This window comes from Polypterus senegalus, chromosome 3 (genome assembly GCF_016835505.1).
Source record: "Polypterus senegalus isolate Bchr_013 chromosome 3, ASM1683550v1, whole genome shotgun sequence".
NCBI classification, from domain to species: Eukaryota; Metazoa; Chordata; class Cladistia; order Polypteriformes; family Polypteridae; genus Polypterus; species Polypterus senegalus.
In genome coordinates this window covers 121,815,158-121,842,976 of record NC_053156.1, presented here as the reverse complement: position 1 = coordinate 121,842,976, position 27,819 = coordinate 121,815,158, and the positions used below count along the sequence as shown (strand labels likewise).

The window sequence follows — 27,819 nt, the reverse complement described above, 5'->3', positions numbered from 1 at the left end:
TCCACAATTAATTAACGCCTTTTCTTATATTATAGACTTAGATGGACTACTTGCAGTAAAATCAACCAAAAACAATGTATGCAAATGAAAGGCAAGCTCCATTACTGAGCACTTAACAAAACAGGTCTAAAATTGCATTTATGGTAAAAGAGGCATGTGTTTGATCATGTAGTAGCACTGATAGCACTTGTAACAGTAGTACTATACCATAATAAATACATATTTATTAAAATACATAATTTCATTTTATTTAATAGAAAACACAAATCATCTTACTTAATGTACACCTTATTAATCAACTACAATATACATGATTATGATAATTCACTTTATTTGCCATATACAATTTTTTGCATTAGGAATTTGGCATTTCTTGCATACCCCAACTTACTCTCCAGTGAAACTGGGGCAGGGTGAGAGAAGCTTAGAGTTAGATATTTGAACAGCGTCCCTGAAGTAACTGCAGTAACCTTCCAGTTACCAGCACAGCCACCACTCTGCGTAAAAGAAGTAATCTGGACTGAGTGGAGCAAGCCCCAGCAGACTTGGCCAGTCCTTTCGAAAATCTATTTAATATGGAATGAGATATTAAACTGATAAGAACAGACACTACACTTGATCTTAGCCAAAAAGAGGCCAGGAAGATTAATTAGTTAAATTAAATTTTACTTTGAATTAACCAAAGTAAAGGTGGAACAGAGTCACATTCTCAATGTCCAGAGCTGCAGTGTTGATGATAGCCAAAGATCCCAGTAATCTAAAGCAATGGTGCAATGTTAAAAGCACTGCCATGGCAGCAGTTAGCTGGATGTCACAGTTATCTTTGGAACATTTCACAGTTAAAGTACATCTCCACCTGGACAAGCAATCGTATACCACTACATCCAGTGGAGGTGATTTGTGCAATTAATATTTCAACATTAAAAAGCCTGCTTATGACACAAGCTACAGATATAAACTGTTCAATGCTAAAGGACATTATACGTACTGTATGTATCCCTGAAAAGGGGGCCACGCTCTTGGCAACTTTCAGGCTCGTCTTGGTTACAAGTTGACAATGCCTTTACTAAGTAAATCACATTGGAAGGATTAATCTTCAATTAAAAACAAATTGAACATCAGTAATATCAGTAACAGTTTTCAGAAAGGATCGCTTAACTGTAAATCATATCATGAGAGAGTGGTGCTAAAATATAATTAAACTTTACTTAATTGGTTAGTATTGAAAGCATTTTTACAGCTGTTAAACAACACATTTCTGCTCAGGTATTCAAATACACTCAAAATGGAATGAAACTAGGATAAAAGGCCTGCCAAATAAAAAAAAAGTCAAAAAAAAAAAAAAGATTTAGGCAAATAACAGGTGGTGCAGTGGGATTCTTAGCCACCACACAGCTCAGGCACTTTAAGAAATAGGTAGATGTGATTACACCAGGAAAACTTGTGCCTGAAAAATGACTGTTTCAAAAACTACACCAATCTACTGTATAACTACATTGGTTTTGAATAATCACATTTAGCAGATTTCTTTTGTACAACATATGGAGGCCAGTACGACATCTGGTAGAGACTGACCTTAAGTGTAATTAAGATTAAGCAAATATCAGCCAAAGCAAGCATATAATGCATAAATACAATGTTTAATTTTTTTCACTACATTTTTGGCAAAAAAAAGTTTAAAATTGACCAATTTATTTTGAATTTGTGCCTCAAGTCTTAAGGTGAATTCCATTTAATTCTTTAATCCTTCTAAGAAAACATTGTGTACTGTGTGGAGTCTTATTACTTGAACCTCAACTATAAATATTGGGCTGAGATGCATTCTATGAGAACTTTGCATGAGTCTATATGCTTTTTCCATATTTGCATGGATTTTTTTAATATCCAGATGCAAGATGCTAATTGATTGCACTAAATTGTTTCAGTGTAGATGTGTGCTTTTGATTTAGCATCTTGTCTAGTCCTGGCTCCTGTATTCGGCTCCAACCCATGGCAACTTGTGAATGGGAATGTAAGAGGATGGGACAGTGAGGAGATGAGTTGAGGGGGCTGAGAAAAAAGTGGGGCAAGTCCACAGGGATACTCAGCCTCAGTCACTAAACTGTGAGATGGGCAGAAAAAATAGCTTTCTTTTAAGAAGCAATTCCAAATGAAAGGAGCCAGTAAAAATCATTCTCATCTGCAGGGAATTGTGTGCTAATACTTTGGAACACTATTTCACCTTCTACTCCATGCAAAAAAGCAAGAACAATAATAAAAAAACAAAGAAAATGTGATTCTGCAAAAAAATAAATGCTACTTATTCTTATAAAGCTCACTTTCAGTTATCAGTTTATATACTGTACACAGAAATATAGGTTACTTAAACTCCAAAGCAAATTCTAATAGTACTAGTCTATACACATGAATTGAGACAACAGATATTTAAAAAATTAAGCCAATGAAACTTGAAAGTCTGTTTATCTTTGAGTGTCTGTTGATTAGTAAATGTAAATGAACTGTTTAAACAAACTGCAGCCATGTTACAAATATAATTTTGACTTGGTTTGTGTAAGACATGTAGTCTTCAAATGGCACTCTACACAACATCTTACTTAATATGTCTCCATTTTTTTCAGAAAAGGAGAGTTTCAAAATAGAGAATAAAAATTAAAAGAATAAAATAAGGAAAACCATTACAAAAACAATAGGTACCTAGCACAGAGTATTTCTGACAACTCAGTACATGAAGTAGACATGATAGTTTGTTTTGGGGAAAATATAACTACTTGCAGTAAAATTATATATATTTATTAAAAGGCATTAGAAAAAAAACTGTAAATGAACAAAGATCACATAGTCTTTACAATGTTTACAATACATTCACATGAAATTGATCTTTATATCAGAGTGGGAAAGTACTACTTACATAAGCTTTTGGTCTTAATTTGCCTTATAAATTAATATTATAGCTTCTGGCAAAAGGGAAAAAAGAAATTCAGGTATTTTTTTTCCTCCAAGGCTAGGACAGATATCAGGAATTCCTATGTTTTAAGAGATGTTTGTGCAAAGTAATTGAATGGACCATTGTCATTTGAACAAAGACTGCCAAACCTTGTTGAATCAATGTCAATTTCAGTCCAGTACAGTAATATGTGATCATGCACACTAGGGGAATTGCCTCACTCTGCTTTATAACTTTCAGTAGGAGTGGTATTCGCAGGATTGAAAAACCCATTTAATGTTCCCTTAATACCATATAATTTAACAGGATAGGGTTACACTTAAAAAAGGGACAAATACAGACATACACATACAGTAAATCATACATATTTCTTTACAACATCTGCATTAAATATTTAATTTTTTAAAGTTACTGATTTAAAGGTTAAGTATGTCATTCAGGTTCTTTATATTACTTGACAAGTCAAATACTCTGGCATACATTCTTATTCTATCTATTGAATTTCATTCTTTGTCCTCGAGTAATGTCTTGGCACTAATTAAAGCACTAAACACATGTTTAAAGTCTTTTGAATTTGCTGAGATAAACTAAAAAATTAGGAACACAAAGTCTAAAATCATTAATTTGGCTATAAACAGCATTACTGGATCAGTCTTCAGTTATACTGTATACTGTCATTTGTAATTAGAAAAATCAAAATACACTTTACAGCTCAAACAAGATTAAAAAGAACACCAAAACTGAAAAGGTTAATAAAAATAAGAGAGCAAATAAAAATATTAATAAATAAGCAACTAACAACAAATACATCCAGAGATAAGAGAATGAGCTTCAAAATAAACCTGGCAATGACTCAAATATACTGAGTTTATCCTCTTTACTTGTACTTTATCTCATCTAATAATGTCCATAAAACAAGTGAAAAAGTGGTAAGATTGGCAATGCTCATTAAGAATAAAAGCAATAAAAATACAGTCTGTACCTTTGCAACAAAACTAGTAACTGTCTGAAACTAGATGAATAATTAGCATTGGGAGACTCAGCTTTGTGACCAGGAAATATCATAACAATCCCAGATAAATCTGTTAGAAATGTGGAAAAAACTGTCTTCATATACATTTGATAGACTTAAACACTGGTCTTCTGTGAGTTTAGAAAATGGACTGATAGACTGATTCATACATTACATCTATTGAAATTTCTGTCTTGGCAGAAACCACAAACAAATGTTTATCTTACAGAAGTTACATTAATAACCATTCTTTCCAGTAACAAAACTCAACAGAAACAGTAACTTCCTAAGGCTGCAATGATGTACAATTTAGCATTAACTAGTTCTTGGATGCTGTGATAAGTGAACAATTACACTCTTATCCAGCAGTGCTTTACCTGAAATAATTTAGAAAAAATGCAGATGTCAGAAACACTGCTTTTTAAAATACAGAAAGATACACGCTAAATGGATGCGAGTTGACTAGCTTATTGCAGAGGTAACAAGAATTTGAACTATTCATGCCGCAATGTACTGTACTTATGCTAGTGTTTACTTTCTATTAATATTGTAAAAATTATACATTTTAAATTAGAAAGCTTTTTTAGATTTATATACATTTAAAGCAAATTAGCTAATAAGCTATTTAAAAGTGATATAGAACTCAATAAAAACACTGAAAATTGTCACTGTAAAAAGTGTGAATGAACCTCTAAAGGTTTTTAAGCCCATTCCTAATGAGCCATGATTGCCATCTATTTTTTGGACAGTGGTTACTCAAATGTCTGATCCAGAAGCCAATTCCTGTATTTTGTTTAATATACAGTAATTGGTTTAATCTTACTGTCTATTTCTGTTCTTTGTAAAAAAAAAAACACATATATGTTGCATCTTACGAGAAGATCTACATTTTCAGATAGTTTTAAAGGTCTCTCCAGTGCTGAAACAGCCATTCTGTCAGTTGCTCCCACCCACTCAAGCACAATAAACTCCTTTGTGTTCATGAAAGTCCTTAACACTAGAATTACCAGAGCCTACGAAAAAACTCGCTTTTAAATCGCTTCTTAAATCCCTTCACACCTCTCCGCCAGCGTCCTTTGTCCTCTAAATGTGCTGATAAAGAGAAGGTAGAAGCAGCCGGCTATTCCACCCCCCCACCAATTTAGAACGTGCACGAACTTCTCTCAGCTCATGCCTTGATTGAGTATCTGGGAGTGAAGTGAAGTTTTAGAGTGGAAATAATAGATGGTTATTTGGAACACACGCATTTCATGTCTGTTCCGTTTCTACAGTAATCTGTGTAAACACATTGTTAAAACAGAAACGTTTTTTATATTCTAGTAGTAGATGACAAAATGTAGGCATAAACTATATAATGTATGAAGCCTGAAGTCCAGATATCAAAGAAACATTTTCACAAAAGGTACAAATATAACAGAACAGTTGCGCTTTTATTTAAAAATATAACTGCAGAAACAAAAAGCCGCCTTAACATGCGACATTGACACCCGTTTATTATGATTGCCTCCGTGGCGCAATAGATTCAGCTGCCGACTGGGAACCAAAAGGTCGCGAGTTCGAACCTGCACTACTCCGTTTTGAGAAGTAAACTGCTCTTAATCTTACTATTTTAGAATAAAAGCATACATTTGATTTCAGTCTGTAACAGCCGGTGTAATTTATGATCCTTATAAAGGTTAGCTTTGTTTTGTTTTTTTTTTAAATTCACTTTTCATTCTCTCAGTCGCGTTAAGAATCAATCCATACAACCCCATTTGACACGGCTGTTTTCACATAAAGACGCTCTATAGCTCTGCAGTGTACTTATGACTGCATTCTCGTACCAATGTTTGCGAAATGAAGTGTCTGCGTGCACTTTTCATGGCATTACACGTGTATTTTTTGAGCATGCTCAATCACAGGAACATATGTTGGTGTAAAAGTATAACAAAACAAGTGCACTTTTATTCAAGACTACCTATATAACCGAAGAAAAAAGAAAGCAAGTTACAGTAGGCGATTAATATGACAGCTTGCATGGTACAATGCTAAGAAGTGCTGACTTCCATTCCGTGCTAAATAAAATCATCACATTCAAATATTAACAGTTCCCACACACCCAAGCACCGTCCTTCCTATATTTACGACACGTGTACTTGTTGCAGTGTACACACCTCTCTGTGCTATGGTTCCTATTACACTGAATGTTTGCCCAGAGGGGACTGGGCGGTCTCATGGTCTGGAATCCCTACAGATTTTTTTTTTTCTCCAGCCGTCTGGAGTTTTTGTTTTTCTGTCCCCCCTGGCCATTGAACCTTACTCTTATTCGATGTTAATTAATGTTGATTTATTTTGTTTTATAATTGTGTCTTTCATTTTTCTATTCTTTAATATGTAAAGCACTTTGAGCTACTGTTTGTATGAAAATGTGCTATATAAATAAATGTTGTTGTTGTTGTTGTTGTTGAATGAGCACCTGACACTGTACTTTCTTCCCTGGGGGAAGGTCCCACATCAGAGAATTTCCAGTTCCTGCATAAATTCACACCCGATCTGACGCTGTTCGTTTTCAAATGATATTGCATTAGTGCGATGATGTTTTCACATATATTGTCTCTTTCTTTCAGGTGTGTAATAGAAACCACAGCATAGAGAGAAGTGTGTACATTGCTTCTTACAAGAAATACTTTTACACATATGTTCCTGTGTTTGAGCGACACTTTTCATTCTCTCAGTCGCGTTCAGAATCAATCCATACAACCCCATCTGAGTTTTAAAAGTTGGTACAAATGGTGGTAAAAAAAGTGGTAGGATTCCTTTATTTCTTGAGCCTCAGTTCAGCAGTCTAAGGAATCCCAATGAATCTTGCTTTGACAGGAAGCTGAGAAATTTCCTGTATTACTTTTAATTGTGAACATGACAAAATCACTTAATTTAACAACTTCAACTGTGTCTTACCTAGGCTAAGTGTAAATTAAAGAAATTCTAAAATATGTGTAAATGGAAAAGCTCATAAAGAGTAAAGTAAAGGTGTCAGAAGACCATGTAGTTGAAGGTGTGTATGAGGGAAGCTATTGACTATTTTCTACATGTTGTTTCTGTGATATAAGTGAGAATGTAACAAGGTATATCTATAAAGTGAAACTTGCCAAAGTTCTGGCTTATCTAGGCAGAACATTGTTTATGCTTTTAAAACTAAAAACGTAACAATGTATGTTGTTTGGAATTTACTGTAATTTAGGCATACTATGATAATAACATGAGTTAAATACTATTGTTTGTTATTAGAAACTGGTATGAATGCATAATGTTTGTTGTGTCTATTATCTTTACATGAGCCATTTTACCCCCCAGAATTTGCTTGTGTAAATCAAGTACTGTATATATTCGCATTTAAGTTCTCCCGTGGATAAGTCAGTTGTATAAGTCGAATGCGGAAACTCACTCTGTTGGTCCAGGAGATTATGATATGATAATGCCCACCGAGAGAGTAACCACGGAGCAAACTACCTTTACTTCTATGTATTGTGCCTACGTGACCACATGGTAATACCCAAACTATTCTCAAGTGACGTTTGCACTGTTTTTTGTATCTCACACTCTCATACACCTTTATCGTAAGAGCATCCCTTATCTATGATGGAACGTTTGATCAGAAGAAAATATGAAGCTGGTTTTAAATTAAAAGTCATTGAAACGGTGAAATAAATTGCTAACTGCGCTGCTGCAAAAAAAATTGATTTGTCAGAGTAGCTGATGTGAAATTGGAGGAAGCAAGAAGATGTAAAAAAAAAAAAATAAATAAAAAATTAAGTGTCATATTTTTGAATGGGCGTATAAGTCGGGGACTGATTTTATGATCAATTTTTCAGGTTTCAAGACTTGAGTTATACACGAGTATATAAGGCACATAAAAGATAACACAATTTATTATCTCAGCATACAGTATATCTAATAGTATGAAGAAAATCGAAGTAGCATAATTTATGCTTTAAATATAGGTATATCAATAATCCAGTATATGCCTGGTAATTGGATTGAGCAAATGAGTGTAAAAGGAGTCTTTGAAAATTTCACTAACTACGATCCTTAATTATTTCAACTGTTGATTACAAATAACAGGCATTACTGAAACATATGCAACCCATAAGTGTCATCAGAATAAAAATTCCTTCAAACTTAATTTGGTAATTCTACAATTCAAGCATTCTTCTTTATAAATTTGTTGGCTGTGGCTTTGAGAAATGCTAACATACTTTAGCACTATATATATGGAACTCATTTCTATAGGTTGCAGTTAAATATTACATAAATATTGCTAACTGATAAACACAAGGCTGCACACGGCATATGCCTTAATTCTGGCATTCAATGGCACTGGCTTCTATCAGACTTGCAATATTGAATACAGATAAAAGTACAACACATTAGAAGTTCTAAATGGAGAATCAGAATTCCCCATTTAGTTCTTGGATCAGAACTAAAAGAGATAAATGATGGTTATGATTAGGAATTAGATCCAGCTTGAGCAGGGAGTACAAGTAATAGGCAGTTAAACAAGTTTATAAAGATCTTAATAAGTGGCTAGTATAAAAGTACAATTGATAAAATTGAGGTCTAGCTTACTAAACTGATAGACATTTCAGTCTCACTTAGGCAAATACAGTTAATTCAGGTTCATATATCAACTTTCCTTACTCACTTAACTACTTTAGAAGTGCAAGTACACAGAGCCTGTCAGTGTAGAAATATGTGGAAAGAACAAATCAGTCCTAAACATTTACAAAAGCAAAATGTAGATATACCAATTGAACCAATACCATGTTTTTGGTCTGTGTGTGGAAAGTCACCAGAGGAAACCCATCAGAACACACTGGAAACGCTGAACATCACACAGTAATTGAGCCCAAGCATTGAGTCTGGGTCCAAGGAAATTGAAGCAGCAGCTCTCACTGCTGCAGTTAAGTACTGGATGCAGATGCTAATAATATCCTATAAATATGTACATACTTCTCTATAATGTGTCTTATACAGTGCATCCGGAAAGTATTCACAGCGCATCACTTTTTCCACATTTTGTTATGTTACAGCCTTATTCCAAAATGGATTAAATTCATTGTTTTCCTCAGAATTCTACACACAACACCCCATAATGACAACGTGAAAAAAGTTCACTTGAGATTTTTGCAGATTTATTAAAAATAAAAAAATTGAGAAAGCACATGTACATAAGTATTCACAGCCTTTGCCATGAAGCTCAAAATTAAGCTCAGGTGCATCCTGTTTCCCCTGATCATTCTTGAGATGTTTCTGCAGCTTAATTGGAGTCCACCTGTGGTAAATTCAGTTGATTGGACATGATTTGGAAAGGCACACACCTGTCTATATAAAGTCCCACAGTTCGAAACCACCAGGACTCTTCCTAGAGCTGGCCGGCAATCTAAACTGAGCAATCGGGGGAGAAGGGTCTTAGTCAGGGAGGTGACCAAGAACCCGATGGTCACTCTGTCAGAGCTCCAGAGGTCCTCTGTGGAGAGAGGAGAACCTACCAGAAGGACAACCATCTCTGCAGCAATCCACTAATCAGGCCTGTATGGTAGAGTGGCCAGACGGAAGCCACTTCTTACTAAAAGGCACATGGCAGCCCGCCTAGAGTTTGCCAAAAGGCACCCGAAGGACTCTCAGACCATGAGAAACAAAATTCTCTGGTCTGATGAGACAAAGATTGAACTCTTTGTTGTGAATGCCAGGCGTCACGTTTGGAGGAAACCAGGCACCGCTCATCACCAGGTCAATACCATCCCTACAGTGAATCATGGTGGTGGCAGCATCATGCTGTGGGGATGTTTTTCAGCGGCAGGAACTGGGAGACTAGTCAGGATAAAGGGAAAGATGACTGGAGCAATGTACAGAGACATCCTGGATGAAAACCTGCTCCAGAGCGCTCTTGACCTCAGACCGGGGCGACGGTTCATCTTTCAGCAGGACTATGACCCTAAGCATACAGCCAAGATATCAAAGGAGTGGCTTCAGGACAACTCTATGAATGTCCTTGAGTGGCCAAGCTAGAGCCCAGACTTGAATCTGATTGAACATCTCTAGAGAGATCTTAAAATGGCTGTGCACTGACGCTTCCCATCCAACCTGATGGAGCTTGAGAGGCGCTGCAAAGAGGAATGGGGGAACTGTCCAAGGATAGGTTTGCCAAGCTTGTGGCATCATTTTCAAAAAAGACTTAAGGCTGTAATTGCTGTCAAAGGTGCACAATGGCAGAAGGAGGAGAAGCAGCAGCGCAGCAGAGCGCACTTGTGGACTACATGGAGATGTACAGTCATAAGAACCGTCTGATGACCTTTGTCGACTGGCCGTTCCTTGAAGACTGTCTCTGCACGGCCGAAATGATGGCACGCGCGGGCTTTGTCCACTGCCCCAGTGAAAACGAGCCGGACGTTCTACAATGCTTCTTCTGCCTGACGGAGCTGGAGGGCTGGGAGCCTCAGGATGACCCCTGGCTTGAGCACTCCAAGGCAACCCAAAATGTGGCTTTCTGCAGCTGAAGGAGGACTACAAAGAGCTGTTCGTTGACGAGTACTTCATGCTGGAGATGGAGCGTCTGTGCATCTACATTAGGAAAAAATGACGTCAGCAGATCCAGAAATTTGAGGACACAGTAGAGATTACCCGGAAAAACCTCGAGACCCTCTTCAAATCAACGAAACCCACAAGAGTATGTGGCAACAGCAGGGGGCTGTCCCAGAGAAGAATGGAAAAGCGGAACTCTCAGAACTGAAAGAGGACAGACTGGGTCAGTGATGGAGAAATTCGGCTGACGTCTTCCTATTTTTGGCTCCTTGATGATTACTGTGTCAGTGAAGTCTGTCTTATTTATGTGTCATAATAAAGTTTATCATTTTAGGGTTTATATATAAAAAAAAAAAGAGGCTGTAATTGCTGCCAAAGGATTGAGCAAAGGCTGTGAATACTTATGTAAATGTGATTTCTCAGTTTTTTTACTTTTAATAAATTTGCAAAAACCTCAAGTAAACCTTTTTCACATTGTCATTATGGGATGTTGTGTGTAGAATTCTGAGGAAAAAAATGAATTTAATCCATTTTGGAATAAGGCTGTAACATAACAAATTGTGGAAAAAGTGATGCGCTGTGAATACTTTCTGGATGTACTGTAATAGGCTTCAAAATGTAAATAATAGGTTACTACCCATTTTAAAATATATAAATAATACAAGTCTTTTCAAACAACATTTTAGCATTAAGAGAGCTACTAATGATATAATATTGTTGTTTGTAGGAAAATGTTCCATAACCTACTAGCATCACTATATAACGTATCACTGCAATATTTATCAATGTGTTTTAACTCCATCAACAGAAACTGACACTTAAAGAAATAGACAATTACGAGGAAAAACTGTAAAGCAACATAACTTACATAGTGTGGAAATTTCTATCTACACGGCAGATTTTGAAACACTGGGGGGCTTTATGCTATCACAATTCTCCTTTTAGTCCTTTTGTCTTCTGTTGTTTGAAATTAGGGAGCTGCACAGTTAGGCATTATTCCTTGAGAGCTGCTTTTGTGCTTAGAAGTGAAGGGGTGTCACCAGAAGCTTAAGCCTTATGATACTCAGCCTGTAATAGCATTCAGACTTTCTATTGATAAGTGGCACATGGAGAGTGAGAGTGTGTGCATACGTGTGTATGTGTGTTTGTGTGTGCATGTGTAGTGTGTTTATGTGAGAAAGTCGGATAAAAAGAGAGAGGTAAGAATAACAGGTCAATCTGACTCGACCATCTGCCTCTCTGCTGAAGATGTTTCTCTAGCCTACTTTAGTCAAATGTTGGCTATACTAAAATGAGATATGCAATCAGACTTAGACTACTAGAAAAAAGTCCAAAATATTTGTGCTAACAAAGGTGACTTTACATTACATTTAACAGATGGCCCGTACATTCAGAGAGGTTAATTTAATTCTTTCATTGCCGTAGATTCATTACTAATTTAAGAAGCCGTAAAAAACTTTAGTATTTTTGAAATTTTGTTTTTATGGTGCATCCTTAACTGAAAAATAAAAATAACAATGCTGATCTCTACCTGATCATTCCACTTGAAATCCGAGGTAATTGTGAGCCTGACTCTAAGAACAGTGCGTGTGATAGGCTGGATGCTGGCTTCCATAAGTATTGCAGGGAATTGATGGACACACTGCTTGACCTTCAACCCAATGTTCACATGATGCAGCATGTGACCTAGAAAATGAAAAACATATCATCTTAGACACCACAACAAACACAGGCTTCAACATGTGGTTGGCTGATAACCAGAAAGTTAAATTTGTTTAACTTGCTCCAGTTATATCATGCCCACTTCAAATTGTCAAAATACACTGATTTGTCACATAAATTAAAAACTATGCATTTCAGCAGTTTATAGTATGTAAGCAAATTTTAAGTAAATGCAAAGATTTGTAATTTTATTCAGAGCTTTTGTCTGTAAGTAAGTTTAATTTGTAAAGACATATGACATGCCTGCTGAAGGCTTGTATGCTTAAATACAGTGGCTCATTCTGGACACTTACCTATTTCATCTTTTCTCATATCCTTTAATTTATCGATGCTAAGGTTGCGGTCTTCCAATTTAGAGATCACAGAACCTGGCAGTACTGGAAATTGCCGTAGTGGATTCGCCCATCCCCATAATCGTTTGTCTATAACCTTACAAAGGTTAAGCAGGCGATATGTCATTGTAGGCCATCGTTTTCGAAGAGCAATCTCGAAAAGGGCTCGAACAATTCGAGCAGCATTCTGTATTAAGAAAAATGAAAAGAAAACTTTTATTAAGGAGTTTTAACATGGCGCAAAAGGTTTTTAATCAAATGGGCTACAGAAAAAAAAAATGAAGTAAAATGTATATGGTGCTTTTATAAAACAGATCTCCTTTTTCTAGGCATACGATAAATACATAAGGGTTTAAAAATAATCCCACTTTTGTGCTCTCTTTGACAATTTCAGGTAAGCAAAAGTACAAGAGGAGTTAGCTTCTAGGTGTTTAAATTTCACTGATAAAGTTTTAGCTTTAGTCTTTGCTCTTCCCTTTGGTGTCAAATTCTATAGTGTGCAGAGCAAAAGCAAAATGAAGAATACATTTAAAACTTTCCACTAACAAAAAGCAAAAATTTTCTGAAAGAAAAGATGGACCTAGTTATAACCACAAGACACTAAGCAGTAAAAAAACATCTACTCAATCATTTGCTAAACATGCTTAATCCAGTTCAGAGTTATGGAAAGTCCGAGCCTTGGCAGTCTCAGGCACACCACTGAAACTATCCCTGGATGGGGTATTAAATTATATGGCATGCTGATATATTAATCCACTTTTATTAACATTAATCAATTTACTATTGTTACTGAATTTCATAGACAGTGAAAATGAAGTTGAAATGTGATATCTCTTTCTTTGGGTGGAGAGACAACAGCATTAACCACTGGTTCCACCCCAATAGCATAATCAACAACCTGAAATTATGATGAAAAGGGAAGAAACCATTAGTGCATTTAACAGTCTGCAATTATGATAAAAACTTAAGTTAATAAAAAAAAAAAGGGAAATAAAGTCAGTTACTTTATGAAGAGTTGTAAAGCAACTACCACAAAAACCAAAAAACAAATTCCAAAGTCCATAAGACTTGAAGACAAACAGACAGATATAAATTTATTTGTCCTAAGGGGAAACTTGGCTTATACAAATGCTCAAGAAAAATAGTATAACCAACAGCATCCCTGCCTTAAATACACACAAATTAGAATTAACAAAAAAGAAGAATAAACATCTGACTTGGCTTATGATAAGAAAGCATTGACAGTGATGCATCATAAAGGTATATTGCCATAGGTATGAAGGACCCAAGTAGTATTTCTTAACACATTTCTCTTGAATAATTTCATAGCTGAAAGTACTTTATGATAGTGTACCAGAGAGAGGATGTGCAGCATTATTCATAATGGCCATTATATTGACAAGATGTGGAGGGCTGCTTTAGGGGGACTCTAGGTGTCATGACAAGGGCAGGGAAAGAGTAGGAAGACACAGCATTGTCTTTACTTTTCTACTGTGGGTTGGAGGAGATGGACTGTTTGCTCTTTATTTCCCTATGTGTATAATAAACTCTGTTATTCTTCTGAACTAAAAGTTTCACTTGTTTGATCCCTTGCACTGGTCCATCTTCAGCCATGGCTACCAATGCCCTAATACATCCACAACAAAGACCTTGAAAGTTACAAACTCTGCTTTGCCAGACAGACAGTCTATTATCCAGGAGAATATATGCTCATCTAACTGTAGATCTCTGAACTTACCCCTTAACAGGGATGGCTGGATAGTAGGACAGAAGATACAACAGTAGGATAGAAATCATACAACATAATACTCATTGTGCTGCTAGCTTTGTCCAGATGGGAATACGCCTTGTTGAGAACATAGGTAATTGCATCTTCCACTCCAATTCCAACAGACAAACTGCAGTGGGTGCAAGTGGTTACAAAAGAGAACTCATACCATTCATGACTATGACATATGAACCCATAACAGTAGTACTCCAGAGAGCCTTTCTGATAAACCCAACAGACAGCAGATGATACCACAAAATTATCTGGCACAGGCCTTAAGTGCTCACAACTCTCTGCAAGATTTAAACTTCTTGTCAGGGAAAACTACAGAGGACAGATTACAATTTGTTAATGATCAGTAGATTACTCAAAGCCTTTACCACATTATCTGTGAAATATGGTGTACGTAGAACAGAATAATGGTTATGGATGAATGAATGCCTCATTTATTATTAATATCCAATTAATGATTACCACAGCAGAAAGAGTATGTACAAGGAAAGGCCTCCACGGTAACTGGCAAGACATTGATCACTGTGTATGTGCCTGTGTACACAGGAGTTTCATTAAAGGAAAATTGGATGGTGTTTGATTAGATATGTTAGATAAATCAACTGATTTATATCTGATGTAGATTTCAAAGGGTAGAAATCCCTCAAAAGAAACCACAGCTGAAAATAGCACAGCAAAGTTTTGGAAAGAAAAAACATGTACTGATGTCAGTGGTTGCTGATATGATGTAGTTATTGCATAAAACTGAAATAGAGTTAAATATATGAATTTACTTTAAAATTAATTTTCCCTAGTACTTGCATCAATCTGAGATGGAACAGATGATAGAACAGAAAACTGAAAAAGTCATTATTTTAAAACACTGATGCAAGCAAGCACATAAAATAAAAGATTAATGACATGTTGCATTTTGGTTGGGCATGCAAATGTGATGAGCTAGGGGTCAGCATACAGTTTTTTTTTTTTTAAACTGTTTGCATCAGGCTTTGTGAATATGCACATTGGCGGTATTGGGCGGACGCAGGGTGTTCGGTGTGGAGACAAGCTAGTTGTTTCATAAGTTCAGCTGTTCCACATTGGCACTCTGAGGATCACACATAATTAGCACGCTGCACCTACAGAGGTATAAAGGACAGTCTGAGTAGATTAGAAAGGAAGGAATAAGAAAAAAAAGAGTTCAGCGGTTAAAGGGGTAAGAATGGCAGTAAAGAAGAGGCAGGATAATGGCTGAATGGGTGCAGCGTAGAGGAGGCAAGCAGTCAGAAATTAGCCTAAGTAGGAGTGAGCGGACGGTACTCACAGGGCAAAGTTGGTACTGCTGAACACCAAGGGAGCAGAAGGGACCATACTCTACATGTGGCCTATTGTTGAAGGGTGAGGGATGGCAGCAGGATAAGGTGCAGAACTTGCAGGGTCTTTTTGGATGTTGAGGGATGGCAGCGGGGACACAAGCAAGTTGAGAAGATTGACTGCACTTGCCAGAGGGTATCTCCCCTTGCTAAAAATACCATAGAGGGGAAGGTGGGTAGACATTGGTTTTACAGGGATGCACTGCGGCTTGTGACTGTTTTGTTTTTTTTGTATGGATCCCAACCATGCTTTAACTTATTTATGGAACACTGTTTTTATTGGAGTATTTACTTATTTGGAAAGACTAGAGCACACGTTATTATTGTTTGAAATTATTGCTTGGAACAATTTGCATAAAAATAAAAACATAAAACATTATTTGCACCTACTCATGCTGTGTGTGTGTGTGTGTGTATGTCCTCATTGCCCAGGCCATCTCGGTTTCATGACAATCAATGTTAGCTATAATAGTGTACCCAATAGTCTGACAAAAGAAACATTAATGAGATATGCTTAAACCAAACTTCTTTATTGTAATTGTTAAAATGTTCTAAAACCAAAAGATAAAAAAAATCAGGTTTGGAAATGGTATAACGCATTCTCTTTCAAATCACAAAACACTTTGGTTGACCTTCTTCTCTGCTCAATTGTGTTGACATCTATTTCAAAAGACAATAACCTGATCAAATTTGTTTACTTATCTGAGAGGCATGTGTCAAATTTAAAAGAAAAAAAACCCAACTATATAGAAAAGACAGTATATAACTATGGAAAAGTGCAGATAAAGAAATCAATGTTCAATAACTTTCAAAGGCCTTAAATATTTCAGTTCAGGCTTTTGGGTATACAGTGCCTCCGGAAAGTATTCACAGAGCATCACTTTTTCCACATTTTGTTATATTACAGCCTTATTCCAAAATGGATTAAATTCATTTTTTTCCTCAGAATTCTATACACAACACCCCATAATGACAATGTGAAAAAAGTTTACTTGAGATTTTTGCAAATTTATTAAAAATAAAACAACTGAGAAATCACATGTACATAAGTATTCACAGCCTTTGCTCAATACTTTGTCGATGCACTTTTGGCAGCAATTACAGCCTCAAGTTTTTTTTGAATACGATGACACAAGCTTGGCAAATCTATCCTTGGCCATTTACGCCCATTCCTCTTTGCAGCACCTCTCAAGCTCCATCAGGTTGGATAGGAAGTGTCAGTGCACAGCCATTTTAAGATCTCTCCAGAAATGTTCAATCGGATTCAAGTCTGGGCTCTGGCTGGGCCACTCATAGACATTCACAGAGTTGTCCTGAAGCCACTCCTTTGATATTTTGGCTGTGTGCTTAGGGTCGTAGTCCTGCTGAAAGATGAACCGTCACCCCAGTCTGAGGTCAAGAGCGATCTGGAGCAGGTTTTCATCCAGGATGTCTCTGTACATTGCTGCAGTCATCTTTCCCTTTATCCTGACTAGTCTCCCAGTTCCTGGCACTGAAAATCATCCCCACAGCATGATGCTGCCACCACTATGCTTCACTGTAGGGATGGTATTGGCCTGGTGATGAGCTATGCCTGGTTTCATCCAAACGTGACGCCTGACATTCACACCAAAGAGTTCAATCTTTGTCTCATCAGACCAGAGAATTTTGTTTCTCATGGTCTGAGAGACCTTCAGGTGCCTTTTGGCAAACTCCAGTTGGGCTGCCATGTGCCTTTTACTAAGGAGTGGCTTCCGTCTGGCCACTCTACCATACAGGCCTGATTGGTGGATTGCTGCAGAGATGGTTGTCCTTCTGGTAGGTTCTCCTCTCTCCACAGAGGACCTCTGGAGCTCTGACAGAGTGACCATCGGGTTCTTGGTCACCTCCCTGACTAAGACCCTTCTCCCCCGATCGCTCAGTTTAGATGGCCGGCCAGCTCTAGGAAGAGTCCTGGTGGTTTCGAACTTCTTCCACTTACGGATGATGGATGCCACTGTGCTCTGTAACCTTCTCCAGATTTGTGCTTCGAGACAATCCTGTCTCGGAGGTCTACAGACAATTCATTTGACTTCATGCTTGGTTTGTGCTCTGACATGAACTGTCAACAGTGGCACCTTATATAGACAGGTGTGTGCCTTTCCAAATCATGTCCAATCAACTGAATTTACCACAGGTGGACTCCAATTAAGCTGCAGAAAAATTTCAAGGATGATCAAGGGAAACAGGATGCACCTGAGCTCAATTTTGAGCTTCATGGCAAAGGCTGTGAATACTTATGTACATGTGCTTTCTCAATTTTTTTATTTTTAATAAATTTGCAAAAACCTCAAGTAAACTTTTTTCACGTTGTCATTATGGGGTGTTGTGTGTAGAATTCTGAGGAAAAAAATTAACTTAATCCAATTTGGAATAAGGCTGTAACATAACAAAATGTGGAAAAAGTGATGTGCTGTGAATACTTTCCGGATGCACTGTATGTTAAAATGTATAAACCACTACCCAAACATCAGACAGATGAGGATTTCCCGTTTGCACAGTTGGAAACAACCATTTTTCTTCTTTCTTTGCATTTGCATTGTAGGCACTGTAACTCCAGCTGCGAACTCACTGGCTCTCAACTCTTGCACACACAAGTGTCTACACCTATGACTTTGTTTTAGATAGATAGAGATAGATAGATAGATATTATAGCAAGCTACAAATTGCAATGTCACACCACATGGCTAATGCTCATTGTTTTGTGCCATGATGTGACATGAGTCACTAAAATTATATAAATGAAGGCAACATGTAAAAATCACATGAACAGTTGTGCAGTTGACACCAAATTAAGCAATACAGAATCAAGAAGGAATTGACTTTTATACAGATTTCCATTGATTCAGATATTAGATTTTACATGACAAACATGTATTTTATCTTGCAATAGGAACATGACATAGATTAGGGTGACAAACATTGTTTCATAGATATTATGTGCCTTGGAGCTGGCCTGTGCCATTATAGTAGCATTGACATATTCATAGGTAGAGTTAACACATCTCCGAGGCTCACATGTAGAACAGTCTCAGTAAAGTTCCCCTGGGCCAAGTACTTAGTGCAAACCTCTCTGGCATGAATAACAACAACATTTATTTTTATAGCACATTTTCATACAAATGATATAGCTCAAAGTGCTTTACAATATGTCAAAGAAGTTGTTGCATGCAAAGAAAAACTAATTGAATTTAGATAAGAAAAATAAAAAATAAATAGCATACATAAGATAAACAAATAATGCACACTTACATAAGAAAAATATATAATAAGGAGAGGCAAAGTCCTTAAATATAGAATTTTTTTAAGTTTCTAAATGACAGTCTGATGATAATGTCAGATGGCCAGGGTGGACAGAAAAAAAAGAAAGAAAAAAAAAACTTGAATTTAGCTGAAGAAAAAAAAAAACAAAATCTGCAGGGAATCCAGGCCGAAAGACCGCCCAAACTTTAACAGGCATTCTGCCTAATTTAAATGTTCTCAAGTAGTTCTTTATCATTTTTATTTAGCCTTTGTCTTTGAGGATTCAACGCAGGGTGTCTTAACAACAAAAAGCCTACAGTATTATATTTAGTAAGGTCAGAGAAAGCAGAATGAATGATCAAGAACTATTCCTCTATGCAGGAACTTTGACATTCTTTAATGTCTTTAGGTTTACACTTATGGACTATCTTACTCTAATTCAGTCCATAAGTCTCTGTTGGGTTTACGTCTAGAGACTGAGACAGCCAATTTTAATTTGTTCAACAAAATTTTCTAGGCAGAATAACCATGTTTTTACATGAGAATATCTTGATACTTAAAGCTCATAACGCTATTAATATTAATAGTGCCACAACATCAAGGATTCAAGCTAGGATATTAAGTTTCTTTGTACCTGCTTCTATTTATTTGACAGTTCTTTAAATGCCCTACTGCTTTGCATGTACCAGCTGCAGACTTGGTGACTAAAAAGCACCCAAACACTGCCTCCACCTGTGAGCCTTAGATTATTTTGTTTTGCCTTGTTAATCTTTTTCATAATACAAAGGGAAAGGGTGCATTTAAATCTTAGCTGAGTTATATTTACTGTAGTTTTAAAGGATTTTAATTTTCTGATTATTGCTCCAATAGTCCCAAAAGAGGTATAATAAACTATTAATATATATTTTTACCAGCAATAACTGCTGTGTGAAGATCAAAAACAATTAATTTTGTTTGTTTTTTTAACTTAATTTATTTCAATTCTTTGCCTTACTCCCTAGTGAATGATGACATAAGCTTTCTTGTAGTTGTTACTTCCTTTTCACACCCAAGTGAAACAAGAAGTCCAAACAATGATTATTATGACTGAGCTGTATATTTAAATAAGAAGCAGATTTAAGGGATTGATGACATAATTTCCAAGCCTATGATTTTTAATAAAAAAGCATTACTATACAAAACCTGTTTTGAAATAATTACATTAGAATATGTATTCAGTTTTACCAATTAATGACGATTAAAATACAGTTTATTATCTCTGCTTTTTCATCTTTCATCAAAGATGTCATATATATATATATTTTACAATTTGCCATTACATAAAATAAAAACAGTGCTCTTCATTTTCCCAAAACCTCAACTAATATGCAGTATGGTCAGCAAAACTAAATTAAGTTATTATTAACCATGTTTAAAAAATTATTAGAAAAGCAAAAAGTGTCTTTCCTATTGTATTTGCTTGTGGTGTGTCTGAATGAATAATACATGAGGAGGACTTTAAGATTGTGTATGAAACAGTACAAGTATGCTTGCAAAAACAACCTATCTTTTTTCAATTTTAAACTTTTTCCAAGCTAACTGTGTTTTATATGAAAGGTACAACTCTCTGATTCTGTTAAGGTGCTCCACATTTATATAGAGATACTCTAAAAGAAACACTACTTTGAATTTATATATTGTATGAACAGCTTGAATATGTTGACTGATTCATTCAAAACTTGCAATAATGTTAGGTGCTAAATAGGTAATTAGGTTCTTAAACCAAGTCAGGTGGCTTTTTTAGTTTGTAGTTGAATAAAAATGGAGTTCTGAGGAGGTTAATGTTAATTGAGCGGAAGTTAAATGGCGCCCTCTTCTGCTTTGTTTTGGCGGTGGGGTGTCATTCCTCTTGATACACATTTAAGATTCATATTAGATGCAGTGCCCAATTGTAAATTGAACCAAACTGGACCTGTATAATAACATTAAGGATATGAAATGTTTAAGTTTGAGGCTATTTTTTAAGTGAAACATTATTTTTAACTCAGCAAAGCCTTAAATATTACAGAAGGTTGAGGAGTTTTGCAAGAACTTTAAATATTATTAAAAGTTTTATGTATTTTAGTAACAACTCAGATGTCAGGAAATGATTTCAATATTTAAAAATCAAACAACTAAAGCAATATAGATCATCATGAATTTTAATTTACTTTATGTAAATCAGCTGTGGCAACCCCTAACAGATGCAGCCAAAAGAAGAATAAGATGAAGAAGCACAGTAAAGTGTGACAATTTAGAATTGCAGCCTTTTATTTCTTCTATATTATTAGAGAAATAAATCACATTTCTTTCTAGTATTATACATTTATGTGTTCTCTTGAAGGAAGAGGCAGATTTGCCAGTACAGGCATATGCTTAGCTTAGGCTCCTTAAATTTCAAATGATGCACCACACATGAGATTGGGCTATATTTTTATCTGCACTGACTAATATTCTTCTTTTTGTTAAATTCTAAAACTGACATTGCTAAAACACTGATCCTTAACCTCTTCTACTGCACTACTTCTCAGATGCAATTTCATTCCTATATAGCTACTGTAATGTATAAGCCACATACCACACTATTTCTCTTCATACAGTTATAAATTGTCTTTATGGATAAATGTTTAAGCATCTATAAAAAAAGGGGGCTGACACACAGTGTAACACTAAAAGCACACATTTAGATTTACTGAAAAAAAGACATTAATTTAATCTTAAAACTCTTTATTTGATCTTAAAATACATAAAATAATATTCTTAATGAAGTCTCTTACCTGAGCAACATACATGAGGTCTGAAATAAGAGAGAAGCTGTCAACCTCCCCACGTCCGATATATGTCTGGAGAAGAATGTTTATTTTTCCATACCCATTTTCCACACCACCAGCAGCAGGGTGCTCACAATAATTGTTAAGCAAATGGTCCAGCTCTTCCATTTCTTCTTCCCTCACCTGATAAAATAATGCATAATAGTTAGTGGCTTATAAGGAGTATCTACAGTGCAGTATGTGTAGTGAAAATTCTGAAATAAATATAGAGAAAATGAGTAATAAAAAAAAATCTCCTGCACTCCAAAGAAGTCCATGTTAAATAAATCAGCATCAGTAAATTGAACCACTGTGAACATGGAAGTTTATATGTGTGCCCTGTAGCCTGTAATGGAACTAGAATCTTATACAAGGTTATTTCTTACCAATACTGCTGGAACACTATCCCGCTTTTCACTTTGCTATCATTAAAAAAGCATACTCAGAAAATGTACTGATGGGTGGATATCTTGCTGCAGAATGGATGAATGAATGAATAATAATCAAGTGGATTTGTTTTTGACATTCAATGCCAATCCACAAAAAATAAATAAAAATAAGCCAACACTATTAGATTATTGAAAAGCGTCTATAAAGCTGAATTGTGAATACTTCACTTTTACAAATATGTTCTGCTTTTTGTAAAACCCAAAATTAACTTTTAATAGAAGGATCAAAATAAAGTATAAGGAGTCACACTACAAGAAAAAGAAGGTGCTTCCAGGATTTCTAATATAATTTTACTTAGTGAAAAGGCTATTAATGTGAAGATGGAAACCACAAGCCTACTTGACATATATGTTTATACTTGGACAAACTATGCATTACACCAATGCAAAAATGTTTTTGCTATAAAAAAGAAACAATGAGTTAAGCCATTTACAACCACTTGATTTCTCTCTGAAGCAGTGCTGTTGCCTCTTGTCAGATTCTGTTCATTACTGCCATTTTTGTCAGCAGTCTTTTTTTGTTTGAATGAAGCAGTACACAGTAGACAGTCTAGGAGGAAAAATTATACTAAGCTCTGATGTATTTTTCTTTATCATAAAATGATAAAATCAAACTTACATTTTTGAAAAGTTTGAGAAGAAAAGGCTGAAATCCAATATTAAACTATTAAACCAAAGCACGTGAAAATTCCGCAGCAGTAGTCAAGATTCTTAATAGTGGCCAGCCTACCAAAATATTTTTGAAAGTATGAAATAAAATATATCAAGATGTGTCACAAAGAGCAAGACAAAAAATACATGGGGAAGATTGCCTTGCTTTTGCTAAAATTTAAGATTCCACCAGAAAAAGAATCTGCAAAAATGGAATTTATGGCAGAATAGCAACACCAAACTCCCCGCTCACTAATAAGGGCTCAGAGCATTGGAGTAGTGGTACATAAATTAAATGTTATCATTGTTAAGTGTGTTGGCCTGCTAGTCCAGGTATTCAGGAACAATGTTCTAAAAACAAACAAAACAAAGGTTGAACGACATATGCACTGTTTACATCTACAGAAAAGCTGGCAATGTTTTCTACAGTTAGCATGTAGCCTTGTGTTTTCTATTACATAAAATGACATTAATATACTGATGTTTATCTCGATGGCAGAGTGTGGTGATCTGCAGTATTTTAGTTGAACTTGCAAGTAAGAAATTCACTGTGCTTTGTATACCTGATAATACTACTACTACTATTATAGTAAGATCAAATATCTGTGATTAAACCTGGGTATGGCAGCATCATAATGTGGGAATGCTTTCCTGCATTAAGGCGTTCTATTACTGAAATAACTAAAATCTCTCTTAGATTACAGTATTCTTCAATAGTAAGTAATCTGTACACATAAGTTATAGATAAAGGAAAGCTAATTCTTGACACAATGACCCAAATCAAACAATTAATCCTACTACAGAGTAGTCAAGATAAAAAATAAGAATTTTACAAACAGACTCTTAAAATGTACAAATAAACTCAAATTGGATGTTAAGCAAGACAAGAAATGCTCTGTTCATGCCTGAAAGTTGCGAAAATGGTGGAGTGGTGGCTCTGAGGCTAGGGATCTGCACTGGCAATCGGAAGGCTGCCAGTTCAAATCCCATAAATGCCAACAGGGACTCTGCCCTGTTGGGCCCTTGAGCAAGGCCCTTAACCTGCAATTGCTGAGCACTTTGGGTAGTGAGAAAAGCGCTATATAATTGCAAAGAATTATTATTAATTGTATTGTGTAAGAGATTGTGATGTGAAAAGTAAATTAATTAAATGCATTAAATAAGGCCTGCTTGCAGTTATCTCTATTAAGGTGACATAATAATTTATGAGTTTACACATAGTGTAATAGGTATGGTATAGATTTTAACAGACAGACAGAAAGATTATTCATTCAAAATCTTTTATCTAACATTACATTTTTGACTAAAATCTGAATTGCACTGTGAAAAGGGAAATCATTTTTTCAAAACACTTTGTTAGTCATGGGCATGGCCTTCATTGCAACTGACTTGCCTTTATTCTCTGTGAAAAATGTAAAATTGGGCTTAATAATATTTTATAACAATGAACAAGTGGGAAAAGAGATTCAAAAATGTGATGGTATTCATTAAAAACTGGCAAGATCATTGATCAATTCAGTTAATTATATATATATTATTTACATATATATAAAATGTAGTCAACACATATATACATACATATTTATATATACACATACTGTACATATATACAGCTATATATTCAGTTTATTTTAAAGTTCCTCATTTTTGCCGTAACAAATTGTGTGCCATTCTGTGTTTAATTATTTCATAATGTATATAAAGCAACTTAGAATCCTCTAGCAGATTTAAACTTATAAGTTCATACTATATTTGCAAATAATTTTGGTATAATACTCATTTAAGGATTTCCATGAAATTTAGAATTAATTTGTGTAAAAGGTATGCATTGAGGCTATATAGATTACTTATAAACAAACAGATGCATATGATTTGCTACCAGCTAGTCATATTGCTCATAATGTTAACCACCCTGCAGCAAGAAAAGCCACTCTATACAGGAAATAAAGAGTTAAAACAACAGCGTCTCAGTTCAGTAAATACGACTTTACACACTATTACTCAGGTGAACACACTGAATCTTAGATTGCTTTAATTTGTTACTTATTCACACTTATGAACAACACATGCTCTTCTAAAAATCTCAACTATTTTAAAAAAAGATTTAAGATAATTTTTTCCTAATTGTTCACTATTTCCTTTTCAATCAGTGACCTTACCTTGACCTGCTCAAACTCTTCTGCTTTGGACACAATGCAAAGGATGTCAGCTTCAGTATTGTGTACAGCAAAAAGTTCATTAAATGTCTTTAAGACAAAAAGAGAAGTTAATACAAATCTTTGACATGACCTAACAGTTAAACATTCAATTTATACAAAAATCTGTAAAGGATTTCAGTTTCCCAGGAAAAAAAAATGTATTTTTAGTATTAGAATGCATCTAAATGAACCAGTGTATTTAAACCTGGGCCTGGTATTCTGTTCACTGGCAATGATTAACATCATAGTCATTCCAAAATTAGGATAGTCAATACTGTGGTTATTACTGCTGTTGCTCCAGTAAAAAGTCCAGAGGTTTATATGTGATCTGTGTTCTTCACAGACTATATTTGAACACTCAACAATTCTAGTTATTTGAAAATACAACAAAACTGTCAAAACATGTGACTGGGTACACTATACCAAATAATTCCACACATGTAATGGAATATTTTTTTTATAAAAGAAAACTATTACATTCTTTAAGGCAACTTTTTAAATCTTACACAATACATGCAGCTCATTATAGTGATAGACAATTCAAAAAAGCCTGCCAACAATGGTTCCACAATAAATATTAAATTCAAGAGTCTACAGAAAATTGCACTTTTAGCAATCTTTAATACCACATTACATAATAAAAAACAGATAATTTAAATTTTAATCAATTATTTTTAATACTGCATAGAGTGCATAGGCGTTATAAAGCTACAGACCTGAAATAAGCAACTACTCATTAGCAAGTTACAATACCGATCAAAAGCCTTAGAACACCTCAGTTTTTCCATTTGAAATGAAATGAATGAATTAAAATGGTGACAAGGTAAGTAGTAAACTGCAAGTAAAAAAAAAAAAAATTTCGGGATATTACAAATGATCCTTCAGGCAGCAACTAATACAGACACTTCAGTTCGCAAGCATTGGTATGAGAATGCAGTCACAAGTACACTGCAGAGCTATAGCGCGTCTTTATGTGAAAAGAGCAGAGAATGGAACTGAATAAAAAAAAAAACCACAAAGCTAACCTTAACAAGTATCATAAATTACACCGGCTGTTACAGACTGAAATCAAATGTATGTTTTTATTCTAAAATAGTAAGAATAAGAGCAGTTCACTTCCCCAAACGGAGTCGTGCAGGATTGAACTCGTGACCTTTTGATTCCCAGTCAGCAGTTGATACCGTTGTGCCACCGAGGCAGTCATAATAAATGCGTGTCAATGTCGCATGCTAATGCAGCTTTTTTCTGCAGTTATATTTTTGAATAAAAGCGCACTTGTTCTGTTATATTTGTACCTTTTGTGAAAGTGTTTCTTTGATATTTGGACTTCAGGTTTCACACATTATACACTTCATGTCTACATTTTGCCAATTATTACTAAAACATGAAAAACGTTTTTGTTTTAACGATGTGTTTACTGTGCATAGATCAATGTAGACCCGGAACACACATGAAATGAAAGTGTTCCAAATAACAATATAGTATTTATAAAAGGTGTAATTTTGCTTGACTTCTCACTCTAAACAACTGTAAGCAACTGACACGCAGGTAAACAGACTTGAGCTGAGAAAACTGTGCGAGGTGGGGGGATGTGATAGTAAGCTGCTTGCTGTTTGGTGCTTATCCACACATTTACATGACAAAGGATGTTGACGGAGAGGTGAGAAGCGATTTAAGGTGGGACGGATCTACAAGTTTTTTTGTAGGCTCTGGTAATTCTAGTGTTAAAGTAAATCATGCCTTGCAAGTTGAAACAATTTTCACAGGTGTCCTAAATTCAGTTGATTACTTAAAAACCCTGTGTCTGTCTTAAACCAGAGCTAGAACAGACTTATTTACAACACCCTCTCAAGAACTACTTGGACAATATTACACTGTAAAAAGTTGTAAATGTCAGTGATAATGGCAAGTAAATAGCAATTAACAAATTAAATAAGACAGCATTGTTACTCTTTGAAGTACAGGCATCTTGTTTAGATAAATTGCAACAAAAATTTAAGGCCCAGTGAGTATAATGTCCTACACAATCCAAAGGCAAATGGAAACTGGAAGCACCTCTGACATGAATAGATGAATAGATTTGGCAGACCCAAAGTCACAACCCAATCAGAAGACCTGTTTCTATTGCTCATCCATTTGTGTGATTTGTACATCACAGCACAACAGCTTCAAGCACAGCTTAAAAGTGGTCAAGAAAAGCAAGTCTCAGTTTCTACTGTGAATATAAAAATTGGTGCTGCAGGTTTGATAGAGTGAGTGGCAGTAAAAATGCCATTCCTTAAAGGACAAAATAGGGCCTTGAAATAACAGCTGTGGACTACTGTAGACTGGAAGAAAGTCTTGTGTGAATCAAAATTTGAAATCTTCAGTTCATCACTCAGGGTGTTATTATATTATTGAATTGGTTAATGTATGGTTCCTCAGCAAATGACATCAACTGTCAAACATGGAGGAGGAAGTGTGATGATTTGTGGTTCTTTTGCTGAAGGTAGAGTTGGTGACTTGCACAGAGTGACTGGCATTCTGAATCAAAAGTGTTCCCACAGTCTGGCTCTTATATCAGCAAACGGTGTCTGTGTACTTTGATGAATCAAAAAAGTTGAATACAATTTTATACAGTTAATGATTTCTTTACTTATTTTTTTATTTGCCATTGTTTATTTGTTCTATGCCTTGATTTCATGAGCCACTAAACTGCAAGCATTCCCATAAAACCAGAAAAAACTAAAGTG

The 27,819-nt window shown here is 35.5% G+C and overlaps 1 protein-coding gene and 1 pseudogene across 1 annotated transcript in view; both read right to left on the bottom strand.

The window, feature by feature from the left end:
• Nucleotides 1–27,819, bottom strand: part of ascc3 (activating signal cointegrator 1 complex subunit 3) — a 683,087-nt gene that overhangs the window by 190,470 nt on the left and 464,798 nt on the right. The window contains exons 19-22 of the mRNA XM_039747862.1: nt 25,049–25,135; nt 21,757–21,933; nt 12,533–12,758; nt 12,049–12,203 (exon numbers count right to left, since the gene is read on the bottom strand). Coding sequence (XP_039603796.1) covers nt 12,049–12,203; nt 12,533–12,758; nt 21,757–21,933; nt 25,049–25,135 — 645 coding nt within the window. The remainder of the gene's footprint in view (nt 1–12,048; nt 12,204–12,532; nt 12,759–21,756; nt 21,934–25,048; nt 25,136–27,819) is intronic.
• LOC120526963 lies at nt 484–648 on the bottom strand (annotated as a pseudogene).